The sequence below is a fragment of the Bufo bufo genome, chromosome 4 (genome assembly GCF_905171765.1).
Source record: "Bufo bufo chromosome 4, aBufBuf1.1, whole genome shotgun sequence".
Classification (NCBI taxonomy): Eukaryota; Metazoa; Chordata; class Amphibia; order Anura; family Bufonidae; genus Bufo; species Bufo bufo.
Window position 1 is genome coordinate 135019900 of NC_053392.1, and position 26603 is coordinate 135046502.

At 42.3% G+C, this 26603-nt stretch overlaps 1 protein-coding gene across 7 annotated transcripts in view; it reads right to left on the reverse strand.

The window, feature by feature from the left end:
- WDR33 (WD repeat domain 33) overlaps positions 1-26603 on the reverse strand; it is a 104916-nt gene that overhangs the window by 15418 nt on the left and 62895 nt on the right. For 5 of the 7 annotated variants that reach the window (XM_040427971.1, XM_040427965.1, XM_040427968.1 and 2 more), the window contains exons 7-16: positions 9876-9973; positions 8401-8527; positions 7978-8132; positions 7809-7887; positions 7602-7712; positions 7429-7523; positions 7191-7277; positions 6966-7105; positions 5861-6013; positions 2693-4369 (exon numbers count right to left, since the gene is read on the reverse strand). In XM_040427971.1, coding sequence (XP_040283905.1) covers positions 2693-4369; positions 5861-6013; positions 6966-7105; positions 7191-7277; positions 7429-7523; positions 7602-7712; positions 7809-7887; positions 7978-8132; positions 8401-8527; positions 9876-9973 — 2722 coding nt within the window. The remainder of the gene's footprint in view (positions 1-2692; positions 4370-5860; positions 6014-6965; positions 7106-7190; positions 7278-7428; positions 7524-7601; positions 7713-7808; positions 7888-7977; positions 8133-8400; positions 8528-9875; positions 9974-26603) is intronic. The other 2 variants (XM_040427972.1, XM_040427970.1) reach the window with 2 other exon arrangements.

The following is a 26603-nucleotide window of genomic DNA, read 5'->3' on the forward strand; positions in this document are numbered from 1 at the left end:
CAAAAAATAAAGGGAACACTTAAACAACACAATGTAACTCCAAGTCAATCACACTTCTGTGAAATCAAACTGTCCACTTAGGAAGCAACACTGAGTGACAATCAATTTCACATGCTGTTGTGCAAATGGGATAGACAACAGGTGGAAATTATAGGCAATTAGCAAGACACCCCCAATAAAGGAGTGGTTCTGCAGGTGGTGACCACAGATCACTTCTCAGTTCCTATGCTTCCTGGCTGATGTTTTGGTCACTTTTGAATGCTGGCGGTGCTTTCACTCTAGTGGTAGCATGAGACTGAGTCTACAACCCACACAAGTGGCTCAGGTAGTGCAGCTTATCCAGGATGGCACATCAATGCGAGCTGTGGCAAGAAGGTTTGCTGTGTCTGTCAGCGTAGTGTCCAGAGCATGGAGGCGCTACCAGGAGACAGGCCAGTACATCAGGAGACGTGGAGGAGGCCGTAGGAGGGCAACAACCCAGCAGCAGGACCGCTACCTCCGCCTTTGTGCAAGGAGGAACAGGAGGAGCACTGCCAGAGCCCTGCAAAATGACCTCAAGCAAACCACAAATGTGCATGTGTCTGCTCAAACGGTCAGAAACAGACTCCATGAGGGTGATATGAGGGCCCGACGTCCACAGGTGGGGGTTGTGCTTACAGCCCAACACCGTGCAGGACGTTTGGCATTTTCCAGAGAACACCAATATTGGCAAATTCGCCACTGGCGCCCTGTGCTCTTCACAGATGAAAGCAGGTTCACACTGAGCACGTGTGACAGAGTCTGGAGACGCCGTGGAGAACGTTCTGCTGCCTACAACATCCTCCAGCATGACCGGTTTGGCATTGGGTCAGTAAGGGTGTGGGGTGGCATTTCTTTGGAGGGCCGCACAGCCCTCCATGTGCTCGCCAGAGGTAGCCTGACTACGATTAGGAACTGAGATGAGATCCTCAGACCCCTTGTGAGACCATATGCTGGTGCGGTTGGCCCTGGGTTCCTCCTAATGCAAGACCATGCTAGACCTCATGTGGCTGGAGTGTGTCAGCAGTTCCTGCAAGACGAAGGCATTGATGCTATGGACTGGCCCGCCCGTTCCCCAGACCTGAATCCAATTGAGCACATCTGGGACATCATGTCTCGCTCTATCCACCAACGTCACGTTGCACCACAGACTGTCCAGGAGTTGGCAGATGCTTTAGTCCAGTTCTGGGAAGAGATCCCTCAGGAGACCGTCCGCCACCTCATCAGGAGCATGCACAGGCGTTGTAGGGAGGTCATACAGGCACGTGGAGGCCACACACACTACTGTGCCTCATTTTGACTTGTTTTAAGGACATTACATCAAAGTTGGATCAGCCTGTAGTGTGTTTTTCCACTTTAATTTTGAGGGTGACTCCAAATCCAGACCTCCATGGGTTGAAAAATTTGATTTCCATTTTTTAATTTTTGTGCGATTTTGTTGTCAGCACATTCAACTATGTAAAGAACAAAGTATTTCAGAAGAATATTTAATTAATTCAGATCTAGGATGTGTTATTTTTGTGTTCCCTTTATTTTTTTGAGCAGTGTACAATAACTATATTACCAAGTCCATCTAATGATACCATGATGTACTGGAAGGCATCAATTGTTCAGAAGCAAAAAATTGTTAGCGATTCCACACTCCTGCCACTGTCCCGTCAACATGGGGTTACACATACACACCACTAAAGACGCATTTGTTTGCAAAGCGAACTTTTTTCAGTTATGTGATACCATAAGTATATAGTACCCACTTTAGGCACTTTTGTCATAAAGAGACCGCCTGCCATCATGCCAGTGTTGTACTATAGAAGCAAAAAACTTATTTCAGTAATAAATTGATCACTGTACATAATCTTTTCACAGTAAATAAAAAGATTTGACGCTGGAAGTGTGGGCTATAAGAAACCCTTTGTGGTTATTTTTTACTTACACACACTGCCACTTTAATAAGCTGAAATGCAATTTTTTTATTTGCGAGATTCATACAATGCCTTTTGATCATTTCCTGACAATCCAGATAGGACAATATGCACTTCTGTACTCCTGTCCCATGCTACCATCACATATCTAATAATGGCCCATACAGGTTCGCCTTTAATTTAAAAAAAACCTTCTCAGTGCAGAGACTTCAAATGATGCAAAAAAATTAAAAAATTTATTATCATTGAAGAATTTCAAAATACTTTTTTTCTTTTATAAAAATATATAAATCTGTAATCTCAGCATGAACAGTACAGGCACACATTGACAAACTCACTCATAATTGAACCTGACTAAAGGCTGGGAACAAGCTGACTTCCTTTACACAGTCTTCAAATTTCCTCTCAGAGGCAATACTATAATACATTTATTTACTTAAGGATTATTCATGGTTTTTCATTTCAACTCTACAGAATAGTAAAGTACCATGTATTATCTGGCTAAAGAACAGCGTTCTAATACTGTCAAATTTATCTTAAGGTCAGCAAAAACACTTCATGTAACAGCCTTCTTAAAGTAGGGTTTCAAGGAAAAACTGATTTGCTCCAGATGGTTTGTATAATTTCTAGTGCAATGAATTTGGAATCTGAAAGAATACTAGGTTCTTAACTGTTTTCTATTAGAGTAGAGTGTGAAACTAGAAATGGTGTCTCTTGTCAAAGTATTTCCTGTCATTATTAAAGGCAGTTACCTGGTTAAAAGGCCTAGGACCATCTCCCAGTAATGGGGTTTTCTGTTGTGATTGGTGGGATGCCCTTGCTGCAGTCTGCGAATTGTGAGGACCTTGAGAATTTCCTGTGGGACCTTGGGCTACTGTCTGTCCACGAGTATCTTGAGAAAGTCCCAAATTTGACCCCCTATTTTGGGGTCCTCTCATTTCATGAGGACCACTCATATCCGGGGGTCCTCGAACATCTTGAAGATTGCGCATGTCTTGAGAACCCCTTATATCTTGAGGGCTTCGTATGTCTGGAGAAATGTGCATATCAGATGGCCCCCTAGTGTCTTGAGTACCCCTCATATGTTGCTGGCCACGCATATCAAGTGGCCCTCTTACATCAGATCTCCTCATATCCTGTTGACCACGTACATCAGGTGGTCCTCTCATATCGTGTGGGCCTCGCATGTCATGTGGACCACCCCTCATATCAGGTGGGCCACGCATGTCAGGACCACCTCTCATTTCCGGAAGGCCACGCATGTCTGGGCCACCCCTCATGTCAGGAGGACCACGCATGTCAGGGCCACCCCTCATGTCAGGAGGACCACCCCTCATGTCAGGAGGACCACGCATGTCTGGTGGTCCTCTCATATCCTGAAGTCCACGCATGTCTGGGGGGCCGCGCATATCCTGTGGGCCGCGCATGTCTGGAGGTCCGCGTATATCTTGGGGGCCACGCATGTCTGGAGGACCGCGCATATCTTGGGGGCCACGCATGTCTGGAGGACCGCGCATATCTTGGGGGCCACGCATGTCATGAGGTCCACGCATATCTGGGGGTCCTCGCATATCATGAGGACCTCGCATATCAGTAGGTCCTCGCATATCTACAGAGCCATGCATATCAGAAAGTCCTCTCATATCCTGAGGTCCACGCAAGTCTGGAGCCCTGATCTCCTGAGAGCCGTGTAAGTCTAGAGGACCTCGCATATCTGGGGCACCCCTCATGTCTTGACGGCCTCGCATGTCAGGAAGGCCTCTCATATCTTGAGGTCCATGAAGTTCAGGGGGTCCCCTCATATCCTGGGGCCCACGAATATCTGAGGGTCCTCTCATATCCATTGGTCCTCTAACATCAGGTCCATGTCCAAGTATTGGCGCTGAAGGACCTCTCAAATCTTGTGCTGGATGGCCCATAAGCATTCCTTGATTAGGACCTTGTTGGACACCTCTAGGAGCAACACCCATTAAAGGACCCTGAGGACCAGGACCTCCCTGCATCCCGTGATGAGGAGGTGGACCTCCTCTTGGACCTTGTGGAATCTGAGGAGCCAAATGACCAGGTGGCCCAGAATTACCTGGAGGACCTTGTGGACCCATAGGTCCAACAGGCACCGGAAGTCTAGGCATTCCAGGATGCATTTCCTGAGGTCGCATGTTTTGTGGACCTGGACCCATGAAACCTTGTGGACCTCCAGATACTTGAGGTCCTTGTGGCCTGAACTGTCCTTGAGGGCCATGCTGCATGTTCATTGCCATTGGTTGTGATGGATGAGGCTGCTGGAAATTTTGTGGTGGCTGGGATTGTGGTCCTGAGGCAGGAAATGCTGAAGGAACTTGTGGAGGTGCCCCTAAAGGAGAAGCAAGGCCCTGGGATTGCCCTGGAGCTTCAGCTTGCTTCTGTGCTATCCTTTCAATCTTTAATTGCTGCAAAAACAGAAAAAAATAAGTTGTAAAATACAAAGTAAAGCCATGTAAGCATTTACATACGAAAATGAAATACAGGAGTTTCAACTAGTGATGAGCTAATTGGTTTGTCCTACTACCAACGAACCCAATTTGTCATTATACTTAAAGGGGTTGTCCGGGTTCAGAGCTGAACCCGGACATACCCAGAATTTCACCCAGGCAACCCCCCTGACTTGAGCTTTGGAGCAGTTCATGCTCCGATGCTCTCCCTTGCCCTGCGCAGGATCGCGCAGGGCAAGGGCTCTTTATTTACTATAAACACACTGGCTTCCGCCCAGCAGTGTGTTCGATGACGTCACCAGCTCTGATGGGGCGGGCTTTAGCGCTGCCCTAGCCCGCCCATCAGTGCCAGTGATATCAACGGGCTCACTGCTGGGCGGAAGACTCCGCCTGGCAGCCCGAAGAAGAGCCCGGTACGTCACCGGAACTCCACAAAATGCCTTTGCCCTGCGCAATTCATAAACTGCTCCGATGCTCTTGTCAGGGGGGCTGCCTGGGTAAAAATATGGGTATGTTCGGGTTCAGCTATGAACCCGGGCAACCCCTTTAATAGTATATATTACTATTAATATACTTTATTACAAATTTGAACCTGGGATTTATGGAGTGTGCCACAATCCAGAATCGTAATGATGAATATTTGTGCATGCAAACCTGGGATTTATGGAGTGTGCCACAATCCAGAATCGTAATGATGAATATTTGTGCATGCGTAGCTGCTCACACTAATGGCGCATTCACAAGATGTTCTCGCGAGACCGGCGGCCATCTTAATAATTGGTATAATTGGCAAGAATACATTTTAGCAGCGCATTAATGAAATGAATAATATGGTGGAGGTGGATTTGTCCTTAGCGGTATGAACAGATTTGCTCATCACTAGTTTTAACCCTTTGAAGTAGGCTGACCAGAATCTAAAGTCTAATGTTTATAAAGGAGGACTGGACCCAACAGCAAGACCTTAAAGCTATGCATATTTTAACAAATCATATTTAAAAAAAAAAACAAAAAAAAAAAAACACATGGCTAGGCTAATAAAAAACCTTTAAAAAGGAATAGTCTCTGATCCATCATAGAAGTGGGGCACCGTTCTAATAGTGTGCAGAGCTACTGGAAGCAACTTAAAGCATAAACTCATACTCCGATAACTGACCCGTGTAAAGATGCCATTAAATCACCCGATAAACGCTTATTCATTCAGTGAAAGCATCGTTGATGTGGCACCTAAAATTAATTTCTGTCCAGAAACAATTCATTATGGGAACAAGTCCAGCTCTCGCCTTATTTGAAAAGCAGGCAACCATCGGAAAGAATGGTTGGTCCCGATAATTGCCTATTCTTTAGTTTACCACATATTACAAGATCAAGTTACCTGCATTCACAGCTACAGTCAACATAGCAATACACCAAACACAAATACTATTCTGAGTTGTAGGATCTGACATATACCTCAAGTAGTTGGGGGTTAGTATACTGTAGAGTTGCCATCTCCTGTTCAATTTCAGCCTGATTCTTTTTCTTGTCATCAGATTTTACTTCTTCCTTCCGTTCTGGGACAGCTTCTGAAGTGGGCATAAGGGGCACTTTATTCTGCAGCCAGGCCTGAAATTATTAATTCACAAGAGGATTTTAGACTTTCTATAGACACAGTGAATACGCTGAATTTTAAAAGTTTAGATAATTGAGAGACTCATCCTGTATTTTGTGCATAAGGGATAAGATGACAATTACAGGGTTAAAAAGTAAGGTGTTAAGACAGCAGTTTGCCCTGTTTTCCTCAGGCATAAAAGCTACATCTAACTTCAGCCTGCAAATTTTGTAGCTGTGGATATGAATGGAGAGAATAAAACTTTTGGCATCTGAAAATAAGACATGGAATTGGTTTTCGCCAGTAGCAATGAAAATAAAAACATAGCGAGGGGCATTTACTAATGACTTAACATCACAATTGCAGAGTAAAAAAGTCAAATTATGGTGCACACAATATATGCGCAATAATTTGCGACTTATGAAGCTTCACAAAGTGGTGAGAAACTGGGTGGGCCTTAATGGGAGGGGCAGAACTTAGCATGGAGATGGGACTACCCCTTAATAAATTAGGCGCATCTCACTCTGGCACAAAGGGACCCTTCAGTAACAGGCCAATTTTTGCTTTCACCTTTTCCTCCCCGCTTTCCAAGCGCAATAACTTTTTAACTTTCCCTTCACACAGCTGTATGAGGGCTTATTTTTTGGGGACAAGCTATGTCTTTTACGAGCACTAATCAAATCTAAAAATTTTTTAAATTAAAAACAGGAAAAATAATTCTATGGTTTTCTTTTCAGTTTCCTCCAAGAAACGCAATGCCAATGTTTTCTAGATATGCCATTCACTGTGCGCAAAAACGGACATGACTACCTTATTTGGTGGGTCAATATGATTACGGTGAGATCAAATTTTTCAACGTGATCATAGGCCAACCCCATCATTTCAGGTAGCTGTTCTTCACATAACAAAGTTGTATAACAGAAGCATCTTCAGGAAACATTTCAATAAAAAACATTTTTGACTAACTTGTTGAAACTGAGCTGGAATAGGTTTAGCATATGGAACTTTCTTCTGTGGGACTTTTTTCTGATCCTTCTGCATCACCTCATCCATTCCCCAGTCCAAGCCCGGGATTGTCATTTCCACTGAATTAGCCTCTTCTTTCCCTATAAAATAACACTGTTTACACCAGCTAAACAACACAGGATGAGCAGATGGGAGAAATGAACAATTCTCATTCTCATATATTACCCATCTGTTCTTGTTCCATTGCCATTTTCAGCTGCTCTGGAATGCCCATGCCAGGGATAACTGCTAGATTGTTTGGCTCAACATCATCTAAAAAAGTATACAGATTACTTGTAAGAAGGTATAATTACGGTATACATAAAATATCAAAACAATGAATTTTTACAAAAATATAACTGCCTAAGGGAGGAAGATGAAAACAAAGGTGAGAGCATGACTACTTGTATATAGAAGTGGTTACCATATTCAACACCATCTTCTGACATGCCAGGAAGAAGATTCAGATTATAGCGATCTCTCATTTTGTCCCCAGGACGATTTCTGGTCCAGAATTTACTACATTGAAAACAGTAATTTATGAGAATGCATACTCAAAGAAGCTACCTCATGCAAAACTTTCATGATTTGCAATACCTGGTGTGATCATTAGATCCAGAACACAGAATATGGCCAAGGGGGTGCCAGGCAAGACTCCAGATCATTCCTTCATGTGCAATCTCCATACCTCCCACTTCTTTCTCCACACTTAAAATGAAATATAAAAAAAAAGGATATAAAAACTTTGCACATAATGTTACAAGAAAACAGCCAGTGACAAGAGGAATATCATATCATACGTACCCAACATTCCAGAACAGCAGCGAGCCATCAGAACCACCACTTGCAAACAAGCCCTCATGTACCGGATGCCATGCAACAGCTACAATAAAAAGAGTCAACTTAGGATGACTTAACTGGAAGCTGGATCATAACTCCCTCATCTCTCAAACACTCATACATATCTCCTGACCTGTTGCCTCTTTTTTATGTCCTCTGAAAACCTGAAGCTCTTCTCGAAGATTACGGATGTCAAAAAGCTTACAGAGATGATCCCGTGAGGCAGTGAGGAGCCAGTTCCCATTCAAGTTCCACTTCACCTCCATCACTGTATTCTTATGAGCGTGTCTAATTAGATACAAAGGAACAGATTAGGCAAAAAAAATGAATTATTAGTATTTACAGGGTCCTTTGAGAAAAAAAAAAAAAAAAGTATTTTGGGCCTTAGAGTGCAAGTGCAACCACCTCTTCATTGACCTCTATGGTAGGTATGGAAAGGGCTGAACTGGGGGCCAAAGGACAAATCACAGTTTGGCTGTTGCAGTACTTTGTGACACATTACTTCTAGCACAAGTACTCAATGTTACAATAATTTTTAGAGTATGTGATTACTTACAGTGTTGCAAGACTCTGACCATTTTTGGGATCCCAAAATTTGATTGGCTGTTGACTGTCTTTACTTCCAGAGACCAGAAGCCCTTTCGTTGGGTGCCAATCAACACACTTAACATCAGCACCATGTCCTAAAGAGTAACAATTTGCATTGTAGCCGTATAGTAAAAGTATAATCAACCAGTATACTCAGATATCAAATGGGAAAACATACAATTTGAGTAACATTTTATTGCTTATTGCGGAGTTGATATAGACTCGATTTTTTAATGACTAACCCTGATGGCATATAATGGAAATATTGTGAAAGTCAGCAGTATGGGTGCGATTAGGACTCACCCTGATAGAGAAAGTGAGCACAGAGCATCATCAATTCAGTTACTCCATATACTTTAATAGTAACTTTTAGGCAAAGAGCATTTTCAGTTTGTCATCAGTGGAACAGTATAAGCTGTCCCAAACATCAAACACTTCATGTTAGCAATCAAATCATGCAAAATTCTCCGGTGTGAAAGAATTGTTTATGGCCTATTCCCTGGTGTACAATAAATTTCTATGGCAAAACATAACTGACTAACCTTAGGGGTATTGCCGTAATTTCAAGTTATCCCCTATCCACAGGATTGGGGATAACAATTATATTGGTGGAGTTCCTACAACTGGGACCTTCACAGATCACAAGAATTTGGACCCTGTATTTCGAAGGTACTACCAAAATTAATGGCGTGGCAGATGGAGCATGTGCATTGCTGCTCCATTTCTATGTGACTGCCGGAGAAAGGTTGAGTACAGCACTCAGCTATTCCTGGCAGTTGTCAGAGACAAATAGAGTAGCAGGTGTGTTCATGCAGGGACCCTTCAGGATATGGGGCCCATGTTCTTCAGATAGTGGGGGTCCCAGCGGCAAAACCCACACTGGTGTTATAGTTATCCCCTATCCTGTGAATGGATAACCTCAAATTACCCAACCACTCTTGTCTGCAGCAGTAAATATACTAAAATATCTAAAGTGATACCACTCTTCTCCCTTGCCACTTCCACCATTGCCCTTCGGTCCTGCAGCGTTGACATTCCATACATACCACATCACTATGCAGCCAATCACTGGCCTCAGCAGCATAAGGCATGTAACTGCTGAGGCCATCGATTAGCTGCTGTGGTGACGTGGTGTGCACAGGAGGTCACTGCTGCACCCAAAAACATCATTGGGCAGCACTGAAGCATGCTATAGAGTGTGCCAGGGAAGAAAAATGGTTACTATCAATTCTTTTGCCATTTTAATACCGGCAGACAAAGTTTTAATTTAATTTGCAAAAATTCCCCTAATCCCCAAAAATGTAAATGAAAAGATATGCTAAGGGCCTCGAACATTATAATGTGCTCAATTTTGACACATACATGACATATGATACTAATAACTGCAATGGACAAGCTGATATTCTGGAAGAAAATAAAACGTTGAACTACAAACAAACCTACCTCGTAGAATTCTCTCTTCATGGCAACGAAGAAAGTCCCAAATTCTAACTGTACCGTCATCAGAACAGGTGGCAAATTTATTATCAGTAGGGGAGAAACTGTAAAGCAAAAGTGAGCAGTATAAGGAAAAAATTGTAGAAACCCGCAGAAAACATGTGCTCTGTAAAGATTTTTTGGGAAGGACAGGCTAAATTTCATGGCTAGGATTTAATCTTCCAATTTAACCCTTAGGTTTTTCTTTAGAATTGGTAATAAAGGTTAATTATAGTAGTAATGCTTATTACATGTTTGCAATAAAAATTATATATATACACAAACAGAAAAATAATGTAATTTTAGAGTGCGATGTCCATTCCTGAATAGATTGTGTCAGAACAATAAAGGTCCCTTTACACCACAATTGAGCAGACAATTGTTGGGAAGGAAGTGTTCCTTCCTGACAATTGCCTGCTCATCAGTGAAGGAGAGTGCTGCTATTACATGAAGCGATCTTTTCCACAGTATGGGGAGGAATGATCACTAATGTCATCGCTTGTCCCCATACACAACCACTGTTTGCCGGCAGTAGAATGCTATTTAGACGGCACGATCTGCTGCCAGCAAACGATTTAGATGACCACTTGAAAGAAAAAAAGAAGAAAAAACAAACAATTACCCAATGAACGAGAGGATTATTGCTAGCGTTAACGCTAACGAGCAGTTCGACAAACGCTTGTTAGCAGTGATCTCACTGATATTGTGGCACTGTAAAAGCCCCTTAACAAACCACTGACCTTGGTTGCTTCATACAGTATAGTTACCATAAATAGTGGCAGACAAGTTAAGTGGTGGTAGGTAACACAAACAGGCAAATATTGATCAAGTTTGACCCAGGGAAATGGAAAACATTCAAATTGTAAAAACTATTGCATTAATAACCACTTCTTCTCAAAGACCACTTTAGGTGAACCTGAGCAAATCTTTAAATTGACAGATTAAAAATCATGTTATCCACCCTATAAACACCTCTGAAATCTCTGCTACTAGGTGTCCACTCCCTGTTACTAAGTAAATCCTGTCCTTAGCGAAACAGATGGACTGCAGGAAGTGGGTGTGTGTCTTCATTATCTGGCTCCCAGTGTTTCTGAACTCAGTACAAAGGCCCCTACTCCATTCAGGGCTTGCTGTAATCAATGTGTCCTTGTGTTGTGGATCTTTCCTCTCAAACTCTACCTCTCTCCCATATACGGTCTTCTATGACCTGTAATTATTTTCTCCTCTATGTTGTCACGACGTGTATTCTGAGTCCTAGATCTGTGTGCTGCGAGCATAAACAGTCTCTTACACACCATGTGTTCGAAGGATAGGGGCAAGAATTAAGATAGGGCCTAGAAGTATGAGAAAGGAAGTCCAGAGCAGTATACAGGTGCATCTAAATAAATTAGAAGATCATCGAAGAGTTAATTTCAGTAATTAAATTCAAAAGGTGAAACTCATACATTATATAAATTCATTACACACAGAATGATCTATTTCAAGCATTTCTTTTAATGTTAAAAGGGGTTCTGCACTTTGTTTAAACTGATGATCTGTCCTCTGGATAGATCAGCATCTGATCAGCGGGGGTCCGACACCCGGGACCCCCGCTGATTAGCTGTCTTCTCACTATTTACCGCTGGCCCAGTGACGTCACGACTAGTATCACTGGCCTGGGCGGGGCTAAGCTTTGTTCACTTGAATGGAGCTTAGCCCCGCCCAGGCCAGTGGTACTAGTTGTGATGTCACTGGGCCGGCCGGCTGCCTTCTCATCTCAAACAGCTGATCGGCGAGGGCCCCGGGTGTCGGACCCCCACCGATCAGATGCGGATGATCTATCCAGAGGATAGATCATCAGTTTAAACAAAGTGCAGAACCCCTTTAATGATTATGGCTTACAGCTAATGAAAACCCAAAAGTCAGTTTCTCAGAAAATTTGATTATATAAAACCAACTTAAAAAGAATGATTTTTAATACAGAAATGTTGGCCTACTGAAAAGTAGGTACAATATATGCACTCAATAGAATATCTCCATTTCAGCAGAAGGAAGCACGAAGTGCTTTAAAATTTCCTGCTAGACGGTTGTTCTGACTTTGGACTTGATATAACATAGTGAACCAACACCAGCAGATGACATGGCTCCACAAACAATCACAGACTGTGGAAACTTCACACTGTACCTCAAGCAAGTTAAACTCTGTGCCTCTCCACTCTTCCTCTAGACTCTGGGACCTTGATTTCCTGAAAACAGGACTTTGGACCACGGAGCAACAGTACAGTCCTTTTTCTCCTTAACCAGGTAAGATGTTTCTGACACAGTCTCTGTCGTGAGCGGCTTGACAAGGAATGCAACAGTTGAAGCCCAAGTCCAGCATAAGTCTGGGTGTGATGGCTCTTGAAGCACTTTTTCCTTCCACTCAACTGTCCATTAATGTTTGGATACAGCACTCTGAACAGCCAGCTTCTTTAGCAATGAACCTTTTGTGGCTTTCCCTTCTTGTGGTGGGTGTCAATGACAGTCTTCCCTATGATTGTGTAGCCTACTGGACCAGACTGAGGAACCAATTAGGGCTCTTTCACACAAGCGGATGCTGTGCTGATAATCTGCTGCGTGAGAGCCAAGCCCTGTTCCAGACAGCAGAGACACAGAGCATTAATATGATTGAGAATGCTCCGTGCCTCTCTGTGATCTTTTTACTACAAAATCACTGTGAGATAAAGTATGATTTTGTAGTAAAAAGGTCACAGAGAGGCACGGAGCATTATAAATCATGTTAATGCTCCGTGTCTCTGCTGTCCAGAGCGGGACTTGACACTCTTTCACACAGTGGATTCCACGCACAGGATCCGCTCGTGTGAAAGAGCCCTTAAAGGCTTAGGAAACCTTTGCAGGTGTTGTGTGTTAATTAGCTGATTAGAGCGTTACACCATGAGTCTACAATACTGACTTTCACAATATTCTAATTTTCTAAGACACTGACTTTTGTGTTTTCATTAGCTGTAAGCCACATTCATTAACACCAACTAAATAAATGCTTGAAATAGAGCCCTCTGTGTAATGAATCTGTATTAGGGCTCATTCAGACGGCCGTATGCTGTCCGCAAAAATACTGAATGCTATCAGTTTTTTTGTGGATCCGCAAAAAAACGGATACACAAAAAAATTGATAGCATTCAGTATTTTTGCGGACCCATAGACATCAATGGGGCCATGTCTTGATTTTCACAGGCAAGTATAGGACATGTTTCATTTGTTTTGCGGAACCGTGGAATAGAAAAGGGCCCCATAGAAGTGAATGGGTCAGCATCTAATCCGCAAAAAAAACGGATCCACATTTTTGCGGATAGCATACGGCCGTCTGAATGAGCCCTTATATGGAGTTTAAAATTTTGGATTGAATTACTGAAATAAATTAAACTCTATGATATTCAAATTTACTGAGATGCACCCATACTGATCAAAGCTCTAAGATCCTTATTTTACATACAGAAGCTGCACATACTTTTCTTCTGTCAGGCATCAATTTTTTTTATCTTCCCTAACAGGGCTGCTGATTGGGTGTTGAAGTGTTCACTATGCCTACTAGATGAAGGCATGTACCATTCGTGCAGTTAGACTTTGAAAAGGGCCATATAGTGAGACTTCCAGAAGCTGGATGGTCCATCTGTCAAATCTTGGAAAGAGTAGGATGAGAAGTTTCTGTAGGGCATCCGTGGTGTTGGCAGTGGTCAGAGAAGGGCACACACTTAAAAAAGGTTCTGGGTGATTAAGACAGACAGATGCACACCAAGCTTGCCATATAAGAGCTGCTACTTCTCAAAGGACAGCCACTGCATAACAAAATGGTTCAACAATAAGAAACCATTTACTTGAAGCAGGACTGCATTCACACACTCCACTAACTTGTTTATCACTGACCTCTCATCACCAAGAGCACTTGCACTAGAGCTGTGAGAGCCTATTGGAAGCATGTATAGCAAACAATCGCGTTCAGTGATAAAAGAAAGTTTGCCTTGGTACTAATGATGGCCGCATCAAAGTTCACAGGAGGGCTGGAAAGCACCTACTGCCATCATGCATAGTGCAGAGAGACACAGGAACACCACCAGGTGTTATGCAGTGTGCCATTAGCTACCATGGCCGATCCTGTCTAGTATTCTTGGAGGGAACATTGATAAGCTTTTAGTATGTCCAGAGCATCATAGAACCCTACTGCCTTTATTGACTGAAAAGACGTTGTGCTCCAACAAGATAACACTCGCTGCACTACAAAAGATGCTCTTCATGGTATCCAGTAGCTCCCCTGGCCAGGTCGATTGCCAGATTTCTTCTGCATTGAGAATGTCTGGAACTGGACAGAGTGACTGATCCCCCATGCACAGTAGCCAAAAACCACCGGCTCAAGGTTGAAGAGTTTGGATTGACCCATCACAGAAAGAGATCCAGCATCTGTATGACCATGTCAGACTGGCAGACAGTATCACAGCAAGAGAAGATGCCACCCAGTATTAAAGTGACCCTGCCTCAATTTATACCCTGCCCAAAAAAAAAAAAAAGGGGTGAACCACCTTGGATGCATGATAATTCATCAAGTACCACTAGCAGTTTATAGTTCATCAATCTCAGCTCAACTACATAAATGTTTTCAGATGTTGTTTATTCATTTTCCGCTAGTGTATTTAGAGCCCAGAAGGGGTGCTCGCTATAGCTTTACTTTTTTAAATTGTAAAAACACATTTTTCTCAAGTGTTCACTCTAAATTATTTCATGAGCTTAAAGGGGTTCATAATCTTCGGGGCAGATCCCCACGACCACATAGTAGGACCTGAAGCATACTTAAAGGGGTTCTCCGGGAATTAAAGTAATATTTAAGTATTTAGATTTTCTTATTATAATTTTATTCCAAAATACTTTTCATTAGTTATAATAGCTCATTTTGTCTGGGGAGCAATCACTAGGAAAAATAAAATGGCTGCCGCTCTATTAGTACACTCAAAACCTGTCTTAATCATACATGAGGAAAAGTTACTTCACAACACTGAGCTAAAGAGCTGCCTCATCCTCCTCTCTGCTCAGATTGTCAGGGATTATGATCCAGAATATAGAAGATCTTCAGTTGAATCTCTGGGGGAATGGAGTTCATAAGGAGACATGAAGTAGAGAGGACAGACTGTGGTAATGGAGTCTGCTGCTCATCACCTTCACCTCCTCTCTGTACTTCATGTTTCCTCATGAACTCCATTCCCCCAGAGTTTCAGCTGAAGATCATATTAAACTATATTCAGGATCATAATCCCTGACAAGCAGAGCAAAGAGGAGGATGAGGCAGATATTTACCTCACTGCTCTGAGGTAACTTGTCCTGCTGTGTGATAAGGACAGGTTTTGTTTGTGTTAATAGGGCGGTGGCCATTTTATTTCTCCTAAAGATTGCTCTGCAGACAACTAAATAAAGGTATTTGGGAATATATTTATAATAAAGTAATATTGAAGTATTTTAATTTTCTTAATTCCCAGAGAACCCCTTTAACTGCTCACTGCCGTGTCATGTGACCCACTATCATTAGCAAAGGCAGGAGCCGTGACCAGTCATTTGCAGTAGCAGCATCAAACCAGATGTTAATACATGGTAGGCTTCCTTCCAAAAGGTCCGGACCTGTGGGGAATTCAGTCCAAAAGGTCTGACGAAAATGAACATCCCCTTTAAATTACTATAAAAAGGGTACTGTTGGCAGTTCTTCTGATTTAGGCTTTCAGACTAGTATGATTTGCATTTATAACAATGCTGCGATAAACAGAACCTGGGGTTGGTCATGGTTCATCATCATTTGGACTAAGAATAGCAATGCATGGTGCTCCATTCTAGCAGTCAAAAGTAATAGAAACCTTGACAAAGGCACACAATGCAGATGTGAACAGCCCCTAAGCTATACCAGCTGTTAAACATTTAAAGAACATTTATGAAATCATGATCGGGTGACACCAAGATGACGGACCAATAAATAAAAAAGCCATAAAAAGGTGTTTTTTTCCCGTTTGACAATTCCTTCTCATTTGGTCCTTTAACATTCGTTAAGGGAGACGCACTCAACCCTCACGTCTTAAAATGAAAGCAGCATGAGTAACTCAGGTCACACAAGAATGGACCAACCAAAGTGAAAGGGACATAAAAGGTAATGTGTGGGAAGCCTGGTAGGGTGTACAATTTTCCAACAGTAAATGCATTACACTGTTCATTTTGAAATCAACAGCACTTGTAATATATTGAAGTGCTGGGTGTTCAAAAGGGAAAGTTGTTCTATGCAACAATTCTCCACTCTGAACTCACTTAGTGGGAATTTGAAAAAGATCTTCCCGAACAGCTTAATTTCTTGTGTTTAGGTACTTAACTTCTATTTTTTTTTGTTCAACATAGGCACTTAACTTTCCTGAATGGGAAACTTCCCATTTTTTACTCCCTGCCTTCTTGGAGCCATAACTTTTTTTTCCCCTGTACACGTAGCTGTAGGAAGGCTTGTGTTTTGTTCCGACAGTTTAAGTTTTTTTTTTTTTTTACGGTGTTCCCTATACGGTAAAACTGACGTTACTTTCATTCACTGGGTCAGTAAAATTTCAGCGATTCCAAGGAGGGGCTCGATAGGAACATATTTGGGGTAGCCGATCCTTCCTAAAGGCTCAAGGCTACCAAAAAACTAACTGCTTCTCTGATCACTGCTCGGAGGGAGTCGTTCGGGCCTCAGGAGTGCATCATTCCTGCAGAAAGCTCCCTCAGACACCAAGGTCACAACTGACCATGACATCGGGTGAAATGTGATCGGCGTGATCTCGAGAACAGAGCCAGAGAATTAATGAGAAGGTGGCCACGTATCTCTTTCTGTGGGAAAACATCCGCTTGCTCAGTTATTTCTGTAATTCCCTTAAAAGTGAATGCAAAGTGCCATACACATTTATGTCTACCTCTCCATTTTCCTTCAGGCTGCCAGCCTCACCATGTATGACTTTAGGGAGCCCTATTCTTGACATAGTCAGGTCCATAAATATTGGGACATCGACACAATGCTAACATTTTTGGCTCTATACACCACCACAATGGATTTGAAATGAAACTAACCAGATGTGCTTTAACTGCAGACTGTCAGCTTTAATTTGAGGGTATTTACATCCAAATCAGGTGAACGGTGTAGGAATTACAACAGTTTGCATATGTGCCTCCCACTTGTTAAGGGACCAAAAGTAATGGGACAATTAGCTTCTCAGCAGTTCCATGGCCAGGTGTGTGTTATTCCCTCATTATGCCAATTACAATGAGCAGATAAAAGGTCCAGAGTTCACTTCAAGTGTGCTATTTGCATTTGGAATCTGTTGCTGTCAACTCTCAAGATGAGATCCAAAGAGCTGTCGCTATCAGTGAAGCAAGCCATCATTAGGCTGAAAAAACAAAAACAAACCCATCAGAGAGATAGCAAAAACATTAGGCTTGGCCAAAACAACTGTTTGGAACATTCTTAAAAAGAAGGAACGCATCGGTGAGCTAATCAACACCAAAAGACCAGGAAGACCATGGAAAACATCTGTGGTGGATGACTGAAGAATTCTTTCCCTGGTGAAGAAAACACCCTTCACAACAGTTGGCCAGATCAAGAACACTCTCCAGGAGATAGGTGTATGTGTGTCAAAGTCACAATCAAGAGAAGACTTCACCAGAGTGAATACAGAGGGTTCACCACAAGATGTAAACCATTGGTGAGCCTCAAAAACAGGAAGAACAGATTACAGTTTGCCAAACGACATAAAAAAAAAAAAAAGCCTTTACAGTTCTGGAACATCCTATGGACAGATGAGACCAAGATCAACTAGTACCAGAGTGAAGGTAAGAGTATGCAGAAGAAAAGGAACTGCTCATGATCCTAAGCATACCACCTTATCAGTGAAGCATGGTGGTGGTAGTGTCATGGCGTGGGCATGTATGGCTGCCAATGGAACTGGTTCTCTTGTATTTATTGATGATGTAACTGCTGACAAAAGCAGCATGATGAATTCTGAAGTGTTTCGGGCAATATTATCTGCTCATCTTCAGCCAAATGCTTCAGAACTCATTGGACGGCGCTTCACAGTGCAGATGGACAATGACCCAAAGCATACTGCAAAAGCAACCAAAGAGTTTAAGGGAAAGAAGTGTAATGTTATGCAATGGCCAAGTCAATCACCTGACCTGAAACTGTTGTAATTCCTACACTGTTCACCTGATTTGGATGTAAATACGTTCAAATTAAAGCTGACAGCCTGCAGTTAAAGCACATCTTGTTTGTTTCATTTAAATCCGTTGTGGTGGTGTATAGAGCCAAAAATGTTAGAATTGTGTCGATGTCCCAATCTTTATGGACCTCACTGTACATGCTGGTTCCACCTACATAAAACAGTCTGTAAGACTGAAAAAAAAAGCTGGTCATGCAAAATTGATCCTAACGAAGGCAAAAACCTCATGAGCTAGAAGCCCATTTATGCATTTAAGGGGAAAACGCATTCCTTCCCTAGTCCAATCAGAATAACTCCCTGGATCAATTACCAATCTCCAGCAATCTAGTAACTATAACCCGTAATATTATTACTTATCAGAAATACATCCAAACCCGTTGAACTCTTAGTGAGTTCACCATCACCACCTCCTCAGGCAGAGAGTTCCATAGTCTCACTGCTCTTACATTAAAGAATCCTCTTCTACGTTGGTGGAGAAATCTTTTCCCTAGTTGTATAAGATGTCCAATTGTCAATATCACAGTCCTGGGTGTAAACAGATCATGGGAGAGATTTCTGTACTGACCCCCGATATATTTATACATAGTTATTCGATTTTCCCTGAATCATGTTTTTTTCTTAACTAAACCCTAATTGTGATAATCTTTAAGGGTACTATAGTCCACCCATTCCAGTTATTACTTTAGCTGTCCTCCTCTGAACCCTCTTTAACTCTGCTACGTCTTTCTTTTGCATAGGAGCCCAGAACTGTATGCAATACTCAGTGTGTGATTTGTAAAGTGGCAGAGATAGGTTCTCGTCATCAACATCTATGCCCCTTTTCATGAACAGCAGTTAAATGGATGCTCAAGCAGTTCAAATATGAAGGCCTTCTAGGAGTCAGGAGAAATAGTTGGCCACTATCTTACATAGTTGTTAAGGTTGGAAAAGAAAAGTCCAACCTATAATCCTGCTATATCGATCCACGGAACAAATTCCTGGTTCAATGTCCATCTTCCTTTAAAAAAAAGGTTTGGCCAAAAGGGAAAGGGTGGATAGAACATGATTTCATTAGCCTCAATGTTATACTGTTTTTGCTGTGACCAACTGTGCTCCTGCGGCAGGCTATTCAAGAAATTCACAGCCTTTACTGTAAAGAATGCTTGTCGCCTCTTATGGGTTGTAGGGAGTGGCCCCTTGATTTTTGAGGGGATTTAACACCGAAAAGCTTCCCTTGATATTTTTTGTATGGTACGTTTATATATTTGTACAGGTTAATTATCTCTTCACCTCTCCCCCCCCCCCAGATGTCTTTTTTCAAAGCTAAAATTTGTTTAATCTTTGCTCATAGCCAAGATCTTCCAGGCCCTTTATGAGTTTGCTCTCATTTGCACTTTTTCTAACTCCAGGGCATCCTTTTTGTGGACGGGTGCCCAGAACTGAACTGCATATTCCAGGTGAGGCTGTACAAATGCTTTGTATAGTGGCAATTTTACATCCCTGTCCCACGAGTCCATACCTCTTTAAATACAAAACTAAATTCTGTTGGCCTTCGAGGCAGCTGACTGGCATTGCATGCTATTAGTCTATGGTCTACTAATACACCAAGATCCTTCTCAAACTTGACTCTCCTAGTTTTACTCCCCTAGGACATATGCTGCATGCGTATTATTTGCCCCCAGGTGCATAACTTTATCTATATTGAACCTCATTTGCCGAGTGGAGGCCCAAACAGTAAGTTCATCCAAGTTTGCTTAAAATAGTTCTCTAGGAGTGCTTAAAAGGGTTCTCAAGGATTTAACAATTGATGACTTATCCCTAGTATAAACATCACATTGGTGTCAAACAATTCACACCCCTGCCAATCTGCTGTTCAGCAGTAGCTTCAGTGCTGGAACTACACAACCCCATCCATAGTATAGTACAGGGGTAGGCAACCTCCGGCACTCCAGGTGTTGTGAAACTACAACTCCCAGCATGCATACTTACTCTGTTCTTCTCCGAACCCCCATAGAAATGAATGGAGCATGCTGGGAATTGTAGTTTCACAGCAGCTGGAGTGCCGAAGGTTGCTGACCGCTGGTATAGTAGATAGATCTAGTTACTGCAGTGCTGCTCCTACTGAAGACTGCAAAGAAGGGCTCTGTGTGACTAGTCATTTTAAATTTTAGTTGGTACCGATGTAGTTTTGTGTGAAAATTTTCAGCAAAAATTGTAAGTCATTCATTTACATGTGCTTTTAGAGGTATTAGAATATCGTCGAAAAGTTAATTTCAGTAAATTCAAAAAGTGAAACTGATTCTATAGCTTCATTACATACAGAGTTATCTATCTCAAGCGTTTATTTCTTTTTTTGTTGAGGATTATGGCTTACAGCTAATGAAAACCCAATCAGTAAGGGAGATTTATCAAAACTGGTATAAAGGGAGGATGGCTTAGTTGCTCATAGCAAACAATCAGATTCCACATTTCTTTTTCCAAAGGAGCTCTGAAAAATGAAAAGGTAGAATCTGACTGGTTGTTTCCCTTTATCTCCCCCAGTATATCAGAAAATTAGAATATTGTATACTACTGTGGGAGGGCTGGAATTATCATGAGAGGAATATTTGAAACCAGTTTTGCCTGAGTCTGCGTTGGCTTCTTTATGCCATATTTATCAAATGTCTCATGTTTGAAAAATTTGTCTTATCCTTAAACATAACACCTGTTTTCCTACTCCACCCTACTACTGAAGTAAGACTGACTTTTTATTTTTTAAGTCTCAATGATCTAGAGTTAAACTCTGTAACATAGCTAACCCATGCCCACGTTCCCACTGATTTAAAAACTGGAGTGGGTGGTGTAAAACTGCAATAAGTAGCGCACGTGAGCCCAAAGTCGCAAAAGTCCCATTTTGCGACTTTTCCAAGTCAGAATTCTGGAGTGAAGGCATGATTAATTAGGGCCATGTAGCTGGCTGGAAAGTTGAGTGGAAGAAAAAAGGTGTGGAAGAAAAAGCTGCGCATACAGGAATAACGCAGGTTTGAAAGGATTGTCAAGAAAAGGCTATTCGAGAATGTGGGGGAGATTCACAAGGAGTGGACTGTGGCTGGAGTCAGTGCTTCAAGAGCCACCACACACAGACATATCCAGGACATGGGCTACAACTGTTGCATTCCTTGTGTAAAGCCACTCATGACCCAAAGACAATGTCAGAAGTGTCTTACCTGGGCTAAGGAGAAAAAGGCCTGGACTGTTGCTCCGTGGTCCAAAGTCATGTTTCCAGGTTAAAGTAGATTTTGCATTTCAATTGGAAATCAAGGTCCCAGAGTCTGGAGGAAGAGTGGAGAGGCACGCAATCAAAGTTGCTTGAGTTCCAGTTTGAAGCTTCCCCAGTAGGTGATGGCTTGGGGAGCCATGTCATCTGCTGGTATTGGTCCACCAGTCATCTAGCAGGAAATTTTTGAGTACTTCATGATTCCCTCTGCTGACAAGCTTTATGTTAATTTCATTTTCCAGCAGGACGTGGCACCTGCCCACACCACCAAAAGTACCAATATCTGGTTTAACACCTTTCTGATGGAGAGAATTTCCAGTTTTTCATTTTTCACTTCCTGCCTTCTTTATGCCATAACAGTTTGATTTTTCTGTTCACATAGCCGTATGAGAACTTATTTTTTATTTTTTTGCAGAAAAAAGTTGCACTTTCTAATGGCACCATTTAATATTGCATAGGGTGTAGAGGGAAGGTGGAAAAAAAAAAAATTCCACATGGGGTGGAATTGGAAAAAAAGAAAAAACGCACAATTCTGCCACAGTATTATGGGCTTTGTTTTTACTGTGTTCACTATGCGATAAAACTGACTTGTGCTCTTCATTCACCAGGTCAGTACGATTACAGCAATACCATATTTATATAATTGTAATACTAATCAAAGAAACAAAAACTTGAAAATATTTTTCATTTCCTTGTCATATTCGGACGCCCATATAATTATTTTTTACAGCTTTGTCGACGATACTGTGTGAGGGCTCATTTTTTGAATGATGATCTGTAGTTTTTATTGATACCATTTAAGGGTGTGTATGACTTTGATAACTTTTGATTCAAATTTTTTGGGGAGGTGAAGTGATGAAAAAACAGCAAACCGTTCATTTTGATTTTATTGATTTATGCCATTCACTGTATGGGATAAGGCTCTGGCTCATTACTGTCATGGAACCCCTTCCCCAGTCTCCGCCTGGAGGAGGTGTTCCTGTCCACCAAGTGTGTGCTTCAGAGTTTTAGGCCTTTAAGATGCAGTGGTCACATTTGAGGGGTTAAATGTCTGCCCTTAGCATTACCGCCGACATCGGACATTAACCTCAGGTGTCTGCTGTGTGAAACAGCAGTTACCTGGGTGCTATGACTCTCGTTCCGCTCTAAAGTGGGCGCCATCTTTAAAGACCCAACATTCGCCATACTATTACGGCAGATGTTGGAAGGGGTTAATAACCATGGTATCACGGTGCTTGATTGGACAGAGGAAGATGAGACACCAGACCCAACAATGCAGACGAGCTGAGGCCATCATCAAAGCAACTTGGGCTTCCTTAACACCTCAGCAGTGCCACAGGCTGATCGCCTCCATGCCACACTGCCAGCGGGTGACACTAGGGAGGCAAGTTCCAGTCACGGCCTGCTATTGGCTGCTGGCCCATCTAGACCCCTGTATGTTTTGATCAGCGCAATGGGGAGATGCAGTGGCAGCAGAAGCGGGTTTCAGGGAGCAGGTTAGATATAACCTGTATGTGGTGCTCAGGCATTTTGGGGGGCATTTAGGGGTTGTATAATCCTTTTAAGGTACCTTTACACAAGGCGATCGGTGCGATGATCGGTACAATTGAGCGGCAAACTAATAGTTTCTTGATGAAGTGAACATTTTAACAGTGACCCTTTAGACGTGCAGATTATCGTTCACAAAATCTTAATTTCAATTGCATAATCCATAGTGTAAAAGCCACAGTTTGCATTACAGTCAAAGTGAAATTTGAGTGGTGTGCTTACACACACCCATGGTGTAATAGTCTGTGATCGTGCGTTTACACGTATGAAATCGTTAACGTCCAACGATGTGTGTTCACACAATCAAACCAACGAGAAATCTACCGATTGTGGCTCTATCGTTCACTGCTTTTACACTGCTCGACAATGGTGCAGTTTCGCTCAATTTAACAATAATCCCTGATAAGACCTCCCTGTGTACAACTGAAGTCAGAAAAACTAGAGCTATACATGTATTACGCGTTTTACTGCATCTTTTCCCATAAAACTATAGACCAATTTGCTCAGCTCCTCCTGCTCTATTGCCTGCAGTTTACATTGCATTTTGAGGTGACTGATCCTCTTTAAAAAAGAAAAAGGGACATATAAACGCAATTCTTTACATATAAAATAGGTTAATCAGCAACAGTTATGTATTAAATAAGCAAATTCATTTACCTTTTCAGCATATTTAGAATCCTGTTCCCTGGAAGCGGCTTTACTCAGCCTGTGGGAGGGTAAGCTTACTTGCCTCCATGCTTCTAACCGTAGACAAGGTATAAAGGTAAAGATGCAAAGCATCTCTTAATTCACATTCTGACACTAAGCTACAAGGTCTGAGAAGGAGTAATATTCACAAGTGTGGTTTCTCCCACTTTTTTTTTTTTAAACTGCACTTTCTGCATTGTTTTTTATTTTAATTTCCCCCACCAAAATTCTGCCATGTGAGCCTTTTTCTACACTTTTGATGCCATGACACTATTAGGGCTACTGTATTTTTATCCAAACAAATCAGATGCTCTACGTATGGTGTTTTTTTCTGGCATTTACACATAGGGCTGGCATGTTACTAATATAACAGGTCCTTCAAGAGCACCTGCATTACGACTAGCTAATTTCTGATAACTTGCCAAGGAGTACGAGCTGATTCAGTCCAAGAAACATAGTCTGAGTGTCGGCAGCATCTTCCAGACGCAAAGTGAATGCATCCTAGTTTTTTATGATAGTCAGTTCCTATCGCTGTATTGTACTCACGTGATGATATGCATAAAGAACCCATGATCAGATACAAAATGACCATAATAAAACACTATGATACAGTAAGTTTGGGTCAGGGAGGCTGAGCTCAGTCTGATTGAAGCATCCAGTACCTGATCAGTGTTTCTTGGACTGAACATGGTTGTGTGAATCAGCCTTAGGCCTTATTCACACAATCATTGTTTGAGAGCCAAAACCTGGTGCAGCTCTATACACAAAACAGGTTAAGATCTTTCCCTTATACCTTATCTCTGTGTAGGCACCAATACTAGTTTTGGTTAAAAATAACTGATGCAGTGCTCCAGACTAAAAAAAATACCTAGTAGCTATTGGCTCCTGAACTGAAAAATTTAGGAGCCAAATTAAATTTTTAGACGCCAAATCGAACCCGAATCAAAATCAGATCGGCATAGGGTTGTTTCGATACCAAAATTTGGACTCGCTTTCGTCACCATAGAAAAGTATTGCGATACTCAATACTGCGCAAAAACAAACAAAAAACAAACACCAAAAAAAGCCGCGTGCATTTAGCATTTTAGGAAAGTTCGGCCCATAATAGAACAGTCCTATCCTTAAAAAATGGCGAATGCTCACCGCATAGGAGATATTTTTTTATAATTTAATAGTTTAGACTTTTCGGACGCAGCGCTATGTAATATGTTTATTTATTGTTTATATATTTTATATGTAAAATTGGGAAAGCGGGGATTTAAACTTCATATTTAGGGTACTTTCACACTAGCGTTTTTCTTTTTCAGCATAGAGTTCCGTCATAGGGGCTCAATACCGGAAAAGAACTGATCAGGCATATCCCCATGCATTCTGAATGGAGAGTAATCCGTTCAGGATGTCTTCAGTTCAGTCATTTTGACTGATCAGGCAAAAGATAAAACCGTAGCATGCTGCTGTTTATCCACGACGAAAAAAACTGAAGACTTGCCTGAATGTCAGATCCGGCATCTTTCCCCATAGGAATGTATTAGTGCCGGATCCGGCATTCAAAATACCGGAATGCAGGATCCGTTCTGTAAAAAGATACAAGACGGATCCGTCTGTCCGCATGACAAGCGGAGAGATGGATTCGTTATTGCAATGCATTTGTGAGACGGATCCGCATTTGGATTCGTCTCACTAATGCTTTCAGTCACATCCAGATCGGCGGAACCGCCCGCTGGATCACACTGCTGCAAGTGTGAAAGTAGCCTTAGTGTTTTTTTATTTTATTTTTTTTACTTAATATTAGCCCCCTTAGGGGCTGGAACCCTTGTCCTTTTCACCCTTAGGCCCCTTTCACATAAGCGAGATTTCTGCGCGGGTACAATGCGTGAGGTGAACGCATTGCACCCGCACTGAATCCGAACCCATTAATTTCTATGGGGCTGTGCACATGGGCGGTGATTTTCATCCATCACTTGTGCGTTGCATGAAAATCGCGGCATGCTCTATGTTGTTTATTTTTTCACGCAACGCAGGCCCCATAGAAGTGAATGGGGCTGCGTGAAAATCGCAAGCATCCGCAAGCAAGTGCGGATGCGGTGCGATTTTCACGCATGGTTGCTAGGATGAAAGTCTATTCACTGTATTATTTTCCCTTATAACATGGTTATAAGGGAAAATAATAGCATTCTTTAATACAGAATGCTTAGTAGGTCAATATAATAAACATTATATACACCCCAGTATAATAAACATTGGTGGCGCAGTACGCCCCCCCCCCCCCAACACCCCAGTATAATAAACATTGGTGGGCAGTGCCAACGAGGGTTAAAAAAAATTATAATTAACTCACCTCCTCCAATTGATCGCGTAGCAGCCGGTCTCCTGTTCTTTCTTCAGGACCTGTCAAAGGACCTGTGGTGACATCACTGTGCTCATCACATGATCCATCACCATGGTAATGGACCATGTGATGAGCTCAGTGATGTCACCACAGGTCCTGAAGAAAGAACAGGAGACTGGCAGCTACGCGATCAATTGGAGGAGGTGAGTTAATTTTTTATTAAATTTTTTTTTAACCCTCATTGGCACTGCGCCACCAATGTTTATTATACTGGGGTGTTGGGGGGGAGCACTGCGCCACCAATGAAGATAACTGACCTGTTAATACAAATACAGGAGGCGGGTGCCGGAATCAAATAGCCGGCACCCGACCTCTATGACAGAGAGCTGCGATCAGCGGCAGTTAACCCCTCAGGTACCGCACCTGAAGGGTTAACTGCCGCTGATCGCAGCTCCCTGTCATAGAGGTCGGGTGCCGGCTATTTGATTCCGGCACCCGCCTCCTGTATTTGTATTAACAGGTCAGTTATCTTCATTGGTGGCACAGTAGCCACAGCCCCTCCCGTCTCTCTTCTTATTCGCGGCGGGGGCGGCAGCACAGGGGGGAGGGAGAGACTCCTTCTCCACTGCGCTGCTGAGAGAACCATCAGCTCCTGT